The sequence below is a fragment of the Suricata suricatta genome, chromosome 5 (genome assembly GCF_006229205.1).
Source record: "Suricata suricatta isolate VVHF042 chromosome 5, meerkat_22Aug2017_6uvM2_HiC, whole genome shotgun sequence".
Classification (NCBI taxonomy): domain Eukaryota; kingdom Metazoa; phylum Chordata; class Mammalia; order Carnivora; family Herpestidae; genus Suricata; species Suricata suricatta.
This window is the reverse complement of record NC_043704.1, coordinates 112659799-112671731: the sequence shown is the minus strand read 5'-3', so window position 1 is coordinate 112671731 and position 11933 is coordinate 112659799. Positions and strand designations below refer to the sequence as shown.

The 11933-nt window shown below is 39.2% G+C and overlaps 1 protein-coding gene across 1 annotated transcript in view; it reads right to left on the bottom strand.

Moving 5' to 3' along the window:
- The window catches only part of LOC115292790 (ceruloplasmin-like), a 29537-nt gene extending 27431 nt beyond the window's left edge, over nucleotides 1-2106 (bottom strand). The window contains exons 1-2 of the mRNA XM_029940803.1: nucleotides 1952-2106; nucleotides 585-835 (exon numbers count right to left, since the gene is read on the bottom strand). Coding sequence (XP_029796663.1) covers nucleotides 585-835; nucleotides 1952-2106 — 406 coding nt within the window. The remainder of the gene's footprint in view (nucleotides 1-584; nucleotides 836-1951) is intronic.
- Between the last annotated feature and the right edge of the window lie 9827 nt (nucleotides 2107-11933).

Below are 11933 nucleotides of genomic sequence, written 5' to 3'. Positions count from 1 at the left end.
GGTAAAGTAGTATTTCTGCCAACCTAACATTTGTTCACGAATGTCTCCTATCAAAAAAAAAATTGAATGTGACCCATGCTTTCTCCATTAAACCATGAATGTAGTGTTTTTACTATTATTCCTATTAGTGAAAAGTATGTTTTCTTTCCCAGGAATTGCACACGAATACTCACTCAGTCAAGATGAGAAAATGAAAAAGGACTGTCTTGGATATAAATATTAAAGGCATCAAGGGTATCTGGGTGGCTCAGCGGATTAAGCGTCCGACTTAAGCTCAGGTCATGATCTCACGGTTTGTGAGTTCAAGCCCCACCTTGGGCTCTGTGCTGACAGCTCAAAGCCTAGAACCTGCTTCAGATTCTGTGTCTCCCTCTCCTTCTGCCCCTCCCCACTTGTCCTCTGTCTCTTTCTCTCTCAAAAAATGAATAAACATTAAAAAAAATCTTTTAAAGACATCAAAAGTAAAATTCTGCATTCATCCCAAACTACTCCTAGTTGATAATTACCCTGCTTTCCCTGAGGTAATGGGCTCATACTTCCTATAAACAACAACTCAGAAATCTAAGGGAAGAGGATCCACTTACCTTCATTTTCTTTAGAGTAGGTGAGTCCATGAGGATGGAAACTATAGATTCTTGAAGCAAAATTTTTTACATGTACATAAATGAAGTCTCCAGTCTCTGCCTTAATTATTGGACCTAAAAATCCCAACCAGGATGGTTTTTCAACAATCGTTTGAAATGTATCATCAGTATACTGAAAATACAAAGCCTTTTTATAAACAGATCCTATCCTGTTTGGGCCTCTTTGTAGATTTGCATAGGACTGGAACTCTCTGTAAAAAATAAAGAAACAAAAAGCGAGAACTTTAACACATTTTGACAGGAAAGAAAAAACATTAAATCAACTGAAACTAGAAGTAAGAAGCTTTGCAGTCTGATTTTGATAGACAAAATTCAAGACACTAGAGAAATGTGAAAGGAGTTTTAAAAAAAAGGTGTTGTAGCCAAGGAGAACATTGAGTATGTGATGAAACCATCAAATGCAAATGTAACAAGTAATATACATGGCATTTTGGTTTGCAAGACTTATCAAATTATTTGTACTAAACCACAAAAAGGTTTCTAACCCCACTTGAAGATTACTTTAGGTCTCGAGCATTAGATCAAGTCCTATGACTTAGAATTGTTTACACATTTAAATGGATTTGTGGATTTGTTGGTAGACTTAGGGTCATTTCACCAACAAACACGGTAAATCAGAGCCCCATCCATAACCTCTAGATTTCTTCCTCCCAAATATTTGAAAAGAGAAATCAAGAAAATGGCTGCAATTTTTACAGTCTCTACCACACCGTCCATATCAGAAGAAAAAGTGTTGTTTTATATCTTGAGCACCACACAAAGCTGATGATAAACACAGAATTAGAGATGATCCCTGAAATAATGTTCCAGAATGGCAAGAGCGGTGACAATTCTAAAAGGAATAATTTCTGGGGTGCCTGGCTGGCTCAGGTGGTTAAGCGTCCGACTTCAGCTCAGGTCAAGATCTCACGATCAAGTCCCCGTTAGGCTCTGTGCTGACAACTCAGAGCCTGGAGCCTGCTTCAGATTCGCATCTCCCCCTCTCTCTATGTCCCTCCTCTGCTCATGCTCTGTCTCTCTCTGCCTCTCAAAAATAAGTAAACGTTTAAAAAGTTTCTTAAGGAACAATTTCTGACTTCTATCAATTTCTGTCTTCCATGCCATGCTTAGCTAAATAAATAAGTGCAAAAAAAAAAAAACACCCCAAAACAACAACAAAAAAAAACAATCAAAGGAAGTGGTCCTAATAGCAAATGTGCCCTTAAAGGGCCAATCATGGGAAATTTTTCATCAGCATTTTATCAGTGAATAACAATGATCAACTTTTGTTTCTGATACCAACTGTTCCCTGCAAAGGTGTTACTTACTGATCTTCTGAGAAAGGCTTCGCATTGAGCATATTTTTACCAATGGAAACATAGTTCCAAGTAGTTTCTTTGATGCCAATGCAATAGTGCCTATCTTTTGCCCAACCTGGAGAACTAACAAAAACCAGAAACATTAATGGTAAAAGGGCCTTCATTTTCCAATCCTAAGCCTGGAAAGGCTCAGTGAGTGATGCCTGCCTTTCTTTTATAACCCAGGCTTTCTTCCTTTATATGTGTCCATTTACATAAATCAGGGTTGCATAAGAGCCCATCATGTGTTTCATCTACACCTACGTCATTTCGATTCCAAACGCATTTAGTTTTCATTAGTCAGGCGGGGTGAAATGTTGCACAACCAACAGAGAATACTGATTGGCCAGTATTAGAGCTTGCTTGAATTTTTGGGTACACAGGGCACCCAGATCATCCATCATCCCAGGACAATTACTGTCTATTCCTGAATACTAAGAATTGTCTAGAGTTTATTTTCTAGCCTCCACTTTCTCACTGTTCCAGTCCATCCTATGTACCGTTCCCAGATTCTTCATTACATGTTAAGTTTAATAATTTGTTCCTCTAGATGCTAATTTAAATGTCCTATCATTTAATACTTTACATTATTCTCAAATTCCTTGAGATGTAAGACTGTCCATAGTCTAGCTCCCAATCTGATATTCCAAGTTTGTCTCCATAATTCACTGCAGTATCCCCTCCCTCCGGGAAGCTGACTGATTAGGGACACAGCACAGGGTGGGGAGGAATACCTGAGCACCACAATCAGACAGCTCTGAGTCTGCATCTTACTTAACTCTGCCACTTACCTGCTGTGTAATCTGTAACTGTGGACCGCAATTTTTTCATTTATAAAATTATAATAATAATTACTTTCCCAATTAGGAAGTTGTGAAAATTAGACAAAACAGTAGAGCCTGGGAACACATAAGGAGTCAGCCTTTAACAAATGTGTTTTACCTCCTTTCTCCCCAGTTAGAGTGGGCTTTCTGAATTCATCTGATCATATGCACACCATTCCCCAGCCTGCTATTTCCTCCCTCCCCTTCTCCTTTCCTTGTCTTACCCAATTTTCCCCCATTTTTCAAGCTTCCTGAAAATTTACCTCCTCAGTGAAGACTGCCATGATTATCTCCACCTAAAAATACCTCTCTTTCTAAATTCACCAGCTACCATGTCCAGGCCTGGCAGTTAACCACACAGTTTTGTACTGTTGTTTAAATTTTCATGTATTTTCTCTACTCCCATAGATTGTAAATCCTATAGATTACTTCTTTTTATTCTGTATATCTTCTAGAAATGTCAAGGAGTAAATGCTAAAATTTTTTTGAACAAATAGAGTGCTGTTGCCACAGGTACAGTAAGTAAGTAAAGGAACAGGGGTCTTTGCCATTGATTTGTGTATCATCAGATACTGGGATATCTATTACTATTAGACCTTGTTTGAGACTTTCCATTTAGAAAGCTGCATGCCTTTCAACAGTTAGAGTGGTATTCTGACTTCGGTTTAGAAACCCACACTTGGAGATATTAAGGCAGGGTAATCATATAGCATGTATTATTTTACAGCTTGCTTTTATGTCTCAACTACATGTCTTAGACACCTTTATATATTTCTGCCTAGAAGTCTATGTCTTTCATTTTAAGTGTAGCATTTTTAAAATTATGAATGTAACTCATTTATTTTTTTTAAAACACACAAGATCAAAGCATATTTTTCCTGAGTGTGCAGATGCTGTCTATATAGACTTAAGGAAGTGCCAAAATAAAAGAAAAAATAAAAAAAGGATACATATCAAACACAAATACAGCACTGAGAAGAGATAGGATTGTTATATATAAGGAATTTTTTACAAAGAGAATGCATTTCTATATTACTTGATTTTTAAAAAATCAAAATATTTGCATTTTTTCTTTCTTGCATTAAAAAATAATGAGGCTATAGGGGCGCCTGGGTGGCTCAGTCGGTTAAGTGTCTGACTTCAGCTCAGGGCATGATCTCATGGTTTGTGAGTTCGAGCCCCACATCAGGCTCTGTGTTGATAGTTCAGAGTCTGGAGGCTGCTTCAGATTCTGTGTCTCCCTCTCTCTCTACCCCTCTCCCACTCATGCTCACATGCTCTCTCTCTCTCTCTTTCTCAAAAATGAATAAACATTTAAAGGAAGCTGGGTAAATAGTCCATTTCTTTGTTAGGTTTTAAGGTCACCAGAAAACATTGGAAGGAATTCAGAAAAGCTGGGCCTGGTGGGACACTGGTGTGTGGAGAAACTGCCCATAGAAACATCAAGAGGAGGGGATTCACAAGTGGCTCCCTTTGGGAAACAGTTGAAAGAGTTGAAGAGAAGACCCAGATCAGACATGAGGGTCTTATGAGAGAGAGGAGTTGGAGATGGGCTTCCTGGTTTCAAGGAGGAGATGCATGAATTGGAATAGTTGGAAGCTACAGACTCACATATTTAGCTGTATATATGGAAGAACCTTAGGACCTTCCCTGTGGTTTAGACCAGTAGCTGTGGAAGAATCTACCTGTTAGGTAGAGGGGGCGAGATTCCTTAAATGGGAATCTAATGTCCCTTTATCCTGAAATTCTATGACTTCTTTCTTCATCCTCCCAGAAACATTAATTTTACTCTGGAATGTGGATAATAGAAGATGCATTCAGCTGACATTTTTTTTTCCTCAGTAAGTACCCCAAGAAGTAAAAAGTCTAGTGTATTCAAATCAATAGATCTATCTCCAGTTCCTAAGTCCACTATTTATTAGCTGTGTGGTTTGAAACAAGTCACATAATCATTCTGAACCCAAGTGCCCTTATTTGTGACATGAGAGTAATAATAATCAAAGCTTAGTCGTGCAGTGAGGACCTACTGTCCAGCCCGTCAAAGAAAGTGAAGCATCCTCCTCCAGACAATGAAAATGGTGTTGGTAAATATTCCTCATTTGTTTTTCTTCTCAACAAATGAATAGAGAAACTGGCTTCTTTTTTTTCTTTTCTTGTGTGTGTGTGGTGGTGGTGGTGGTGGTGGTGGTAGTGGTTGGGTAGGGAGGTTGGAAGGAAGCATTTTTTCTCAGATAATATTATATTTTATGGCTTGGCAAGATGGAAATTTCTGTCCTTCCCTTCCTGCATAGCGCTTGATAGATCCGTCTTTTGGTACAACAGTATTTGAAGTTGGTAACCATTATTTGACTATATTCTTGGGTCGTAGCCCAAGAACCTAAGACAACTTACTTAGCTAAGCTTTATTGAATTTGGCCCAAATGTATAAGCTCAAACACCTTGGGGGAAAATTTGGATTCCTTCTTGGCTTTTCTATTCCACAGCTAAAAATAAGTCTAGGAATAAATAGAGCACATGAAAATATATATAAGGACCTAACAATAATAGCACCTTATGTTTGTAAAAAGCTTTATAATATATAAAATACCTTTAAAAATTGTTCTTCAAAATGTTATCTTCAAAACACTCTCTCTCACCCCAACCCTTATACCTGTTTAATACATGAGGTATCTAAAGTTCACAGGGTCTAGTAATTTGCCAAAGGATTTACACTTCCAACTTAAGGTGCCAGGGTTCAAATAGAAATCACTGGATTCCAAGTCAAATGTTTCTTCCATGTGACCTTATTAATTGGCTTCAGTAGTTTAAGTTTATATACTTTGACATTATCAAGAAATGCTAAGTTTTGCTCAGAACATAAAACTCTAATTGTATCTTCCAACAAGGTAGACCAATGGGATACAAACGATGGGGAGTTTGAAGACAACAGGGTAGATGTTAGCAACTTTTACATCCATTTCAATTCTTTCTGTTTCTTAACCAATAACCAAATAATAATTTGTTGAAAGTCAGACCTTCAGTCACTTTCTAAATAGTAACTCTCATTGTGTCAGCAAATCCTGAGAGGAAAGTTTGTTAAGCTCTTTGCAGTTGAGGAAACTAGAACTTGGTTCTAGTAAGGAACTTACCAAAGCAAGTAGGTGTTATTGTCAAAGTTAAACCCAGACCTTAAAGCCTAATGGATGCCTTTACTAGTAACTTCCCTGCCTGGTACTCTGGGCAACTCAGGGCAACTATCAAGTAGATTAGAAGAGTTTAAAAAGGTAGGGTAACTGGTAACTGATACACTTAGGCTAGAGACTTGTATTCTTCTCAGGTTAAAACTATGTAAACTGCAGCTTTCAGAGTATGGAGTACACTCCATGAGGGACTAGATATCCACAAAATAAGGCATAGAAGGAAATGGTGGGAAGATGTTGAGAATGAAGAATAAAGAGAAAAGCACATCAGACAACACTACTGTGACCACAATGGATCAAGACAAAAATAGGTCCACTCCAAAATAATGTCTGAACACACATGAAGAACACAAACAGTGTCTAAACCTTTAAAATAACCAAACATTCTCTTATCCTAGCTATAACTGACTGCTTTATTAAGATATTGAATCATAGACTCACTCCTACTGCATCCAGTCTAGAGCAAAACCCTGCTTTCTTTTCTTTATGTTTTTGTTTTTTTCTTTTCTTTTCTTTTCTTTTTTGAGAGAGGGAGGGCACAAGTGAGAAAGGGGCAGAGAGAGAGAGAAAATTTCACAAGGGACAGACAAAGGGAGAGAGGGAGAGAGAGGGAGAGAGAGAGCAGCAAGGCTCACCTGAAGCAGGGCTCAGGCTCACCCAATATGGAACTTGCACTCACGAACCATGAAATCATGACCCGAGCCAAAGTCAGATGCTTAACCAACTGAGCCACGAGGCGCCCTGTTTCCTTTTTTTTTTTTTAATGCTTATTTATTCTGAGAGAGAGGGAGAGAGAGGAGAGGTAGAGAGAGAAGGAGGAAAGAGTCTTAAGAAGGCTCCAAACTCAGCTAACAGCTGGGTGCAGGTCTTGATCTCAGTCATAAGATCATGACTTGAGCTGAAATCAAAAGATGGATTCTCAACCAACCGAGCCACTCAGGTGCTTCTAAAGCCCTTTCTTTAAACATCCCTTAAATCACCTAACACAAGCACCCATCCTATAAGTCATCTGTAACAACTTCTTTCTGAAATACTCCATGGTTCTCCATGGTATGTGTTGTCTTACGTTGCAACAAGCAATAAACACACTTATTCAATTACAGGTAAATTTCTGTGGTTTGATTGGAGTGCATTGAGGCTAATCTCCCTTAAATAAAAGTTCATGACATAGCTACTATTAAAATAGGGGTGCCTAGGTGGCTCGGTCGGTTGAGCATCCAACTTTGGCTCAGGTCATAATCTCACTATTGTTGAGTTCAAGCCCTGTGTGGGGCTCTATGCTGACAGCTCAAAGCCTGGAGCTGCTTCAGATTATGTGTCTTCCTCTCTTTGCCCCTCCTCTTCTCATGCTGTTTCTCTTTCGAAAATAAATAAACATTAAGAAAAATTTAAAACTAATATATTATCAACAGGAGAAAAATTCAGAAATTTATGTCTCCAACCTGGACCTCTCTGCCTAATTCCAGTATATACAGTGGTCTACTCAACATCTCCACTTGGTCGTTTAATACAGCACTTCTCAAACATGCAGAAGAATCCCCAGAAAAATCTGAAGATCTTTCAAATTGCAAATTTTGATTCTGTAGGTCTGGGATGGAGCTCAATACTCTACATTTCTGTGCTGGCTCTCTGGTGATGTCTGTGCTTCAGGCCCATGAATCGTACTTTGAGTAACAACAATCTAATAGACATCTCAGTGTCAACATGCCCAAATATGAACTTCTAAGACTTTCATTTTTACCTCCAACATGTTAAGAGCTTGGAAGTCATCGCTACCATCCTTATAATAAGAAACACTGGACAAACTGGAAATCAACAACTCTTTCTGAACCCATTAGAGAAGTAATACAAACAGGGAGATGAAAATTCTAAAAGAAAAATAATCAAAAGAAAATACTAGAAATCAAAAACACTGTTACAGAAATAAAGGTGCTTCTGATGCTTCATTAGACTAGACACAGCCAAGGAAAGAATCAGTGAGCTTAAAATTCAGTCAATAGAAACTTCCAAAACTGAAATGCAAAGAGAAAAAAAAGAATGAAAAGAAAACAAACAAAAACAAATCACACACATATACACAGAGAATATTCTAGAACAATGGGATCTTTTAAAAAATGTAACAAGGTGGGGAGGCAAGATGGTGGAGAAGTAGGGAGGTCTGTACTTTTTGCCCGCCCACATTTCTAAAACTAGGAAGGACTGAAGCCATAAGACACTGAACCAAAGGAGTCTGGGAGGAAAAGAGATAGAGTCCACTAAGAAGACAGCCTCATAGATACAAGATCACAAACTGGGGAAAATAAAAACAGGCCGGGACCTGGAGGTACAGAGAGGAGGGAGTTCCCTCTGTGGAGAGCGAGCTCCCTCTGTGGAGAGCCACGGAGAGACGAGAGGAAGAGAGAGGCTGAAACCGCCCATAGAACTGTCTCTGGAGAAGAGAAAAACCTTAGCTTGGGACAGAGAGGGATACTATCATCCCATCTGTAACCACAGGGCATTCGGAGAGAGATCCTTTCTCTAGCTGTGGTGCTTTCCTTGGGCTAGGTGCCCTGGTCCCAGGTGGCGCCAGAAGAAACTGCTCCCCTACCCCCCCTACTGGATCCCAGCTAGGAAGCCGCCGGCCTGTGGGAGTACATTTCGGGCGGTATCATTAAAGAGCACAGACTAAGATTTGGAAACGAGGCTGGGCATGGGAAATACAACTCGGCCCACCTTGACTACACCCACGGCACAGGAAGATAGGACCCAAAAGAGTTAAGTTGAAATGCTTGGTTCGAGAAGGGACTGAGGTCCTGACATTTGTTTCCCCACAACCACCAAGGCAGGGCCTCAGGGAGCAGCCTGCAAGACCCGCAGTGAAGACGAGAGCTGCCTACACCAAACCACGTCTATCCATGCTGGAGAGCTGCTTTTTTTTTCCGGAGCCTGGGGCAAGACCAACATTGATGCATTGCCGCGACTAACTCTAGATCAGTTCTTGCTATTCAGATATATTTTCTCTTACCTGATTCTTATCTCTTCCCTCCACTGGATGGACACTCTGTTCATTGGTTTGCTTAAACAGTCACATTTGATCCATTCTCTTGATGCATATTCTACACCTCCGTCACTACCTTTCTTTCTCTCTCTCTCTCTCTCTCTCTCTCTGGAATAATCAGACTATATAGTTTCCTTGGGTAATGTTATCTTCATTTTTTTTTTTTGTTTGTTTTTCTCTTCACCTCCTACCATATGATCCTGTTTATCTCTCTGAATTAAGCCTTTTAGTCTCTCTGCCTGGTCAATGTTCAATTTCCCTTCCTCCCCACCCCTGTCACTGCTCTATTTGTATATGCTCTTCTATCAGTACTGCCTCCACCCTGCTGTTTATTTGTAGCTGGGATTTCTGGTTTTATGCTTTCAGACTGTCCTTTGTCTTTTGTTGTTTTTGTTTCCCTCTTGCCCCCGCACCCCCACCCCATTTGGTTTGCTTGTTTGTTTGATTTGTGTGTTTGTATGCTCTTGTTCCTTGTGTGTTTGTCTGTCTGTTTTCCTTTTCAGGACTACCTCAAGAAACAAGCCAAAATATGCACGGTGGACAGTCCCAAATATCACTACGAGTAGGAAAATAAAATACCCATAGGCACAACAAGAGACACCAAGGGACACCATTAAAAGAATATTTCCAGAACAAACATGCGCTAGACCTCAATGAGCCCCCTTTAATAGAGCAATACTCACAGATGCAGAGTGCATAACAAGCTTTTAAAACTGATAAGAGACAGAAAGTTAGCCAAAATGACAAAACGGAATGTGGGAAGCAGCAGCAAGGAGCCAGTAAGGAGAGTGTGATTGAGCAAAGCTCTCGTGCCCTTACAACCCTTGTGGTTGGCCCATTTCCTTAGAGGTTAATTCACTTGAGTTAAGATGTTATTGCACCAATGTCCTTCACACTTTGGCACTCTTAGAATAACAATAAGAAAAAGGTGTAAAGTTCCCAGGAAAATGTTGTAACAATAACTGTGAGAACAGAAAAAGTTTTGTCTAGAAAAAACCTTTCTCTTAGCTGTGGCTGTTTGTATAAAACTGCTTGCATGTGAGAAATAAAGTGGCAATATGGGCTCATGTTGTTCCTCCCATCCCATCCTTTGACTGTCTCTTCTTTACCTCATTCCCTTATCCTTGCGTCCCTGCTTCTGTGCGTCCGTACGCACTACAACGGAAGAACTCTCCTCTAAAGAAATTCCAGGAAGAAGTCACAGCTACAGAATTGCTCAAAACAGATATAAGCAACATAACTGACCAAGAATTTAGAACAATTGTCATAATCACTAGGCTTGAAAAAGGCATGGAAGACATCAGAGAAGCTATTGCTACAAAGACTATGGACCTTAAAAACAGTTGTGATGAATTAAAAAATGCTATAAATGAGGTGCATAATAAAATGGAGGTGGCCACTGCACAGATTAAAGAAGCAAAGAGGAGAATAGGTGAATTCGAAGACACAATTATGGAAAAAGAGGAAGCCAAGAAAAAGAGAGATAAATTGATCCAGGAGCACGAAAGGAGAATTTGAGAACTGAGTGATACAATCAAATGGAACAATATCCGTATCATAGGAATTCCTGAAGAAGAAGAAAGAGAGAAAGGGGCTGAAGGGGTACTTGAACAAATTATAGGCAAGAACTTCCACAATCTGGGGACAGAAACAGACATTGAAATCCAAGAAACACAGAAAACTCCCCTCAGATGTAACTTGAATCAACTTTCTGCATGACATATCATAGTGAAACTGGCAAAATATAAGGATAAAGAGAGAATTCTGAAAGCAACTAGGGATAAAAGGACCCTAACATAAAAAGGGAAACCTATCAGAGTAGTTACAGACCTATCTACTGAAAAATGGCAGGCCAGAAAGGAATGGCAGGAAATCTTCAATGTGATGAACAGAAAAAATATGCAGCCAATAATCCTTTATCCAGCAAGCCTGTCATTCAAAATAGAAAGAGAGATAAAGGTTTTCCCAGATAAACAAAAATAGAAAGAACTCATCACCATTAAACCAGCCCTACAAGAAATCCTGAGGGACTCTATGAGGGAAATGTTGCAAGGAACACAAAGTACCAGAGACACCACCACAAGTATGAACCCCACAGAGAACACAATGACTCTAAACCCATATTTTCAATTATAACACTGAATGTAAATGGACTAAATCCTCCAATAAAAAGACACAGGGTAGCAGAATGGAAAAAAATATCAAAATCCATCTAGTTGCTGTCTACAAGAGACTCATTTTAGACGTGAAGACATCTTCAGATTGAAAGTAAGGGGATGGAGAAATATCTATCATGCAACTGGAAGCCAAAAGAAAGCCAGTTGCCATACTTATATTGGACAAACTGGACTTTAATGTAAAGGCAGTAACAAGAGATGAAGAAGGGCATTACATAATAATTACAAGGTCTGTCCATCAGGAAGAGCTAACGATTATGAACATCTACCCACTGAATTTGGGAGCACCCAAATACATAAAACAATTAATTACAAACAGAAACAATCTTATTGATAAGAATGTGCAAATTGCAAGGGACTTTAATACTCCACTTATAGCAATGGATAGATCAACTAGACATAAAATCACTAAATACACAATGGACCTGAATGACACATTGGAACAGATGGATTTGACAGATATATTTAGAACTCTACATCCTGAGGCTATAGAATTCACTTTCTTCTTGAGTGCCCAAGGTACTATCTCCAAGATAGACAACATACTGGGTTATAAAGCAGCCCTACATAAACGAATTGAGATCATACCATGCACACTTTCAGATCACAATGCTATGAAACTTGAAATCAATCACAGGAAAAAGTGTGGAAAACCCCAAAAAACATGGAGATTAAAGACCACACTACTAAAGAACATTTTGTCCAATCAGGCAATTAGAGGAGAAATTTAAAAAT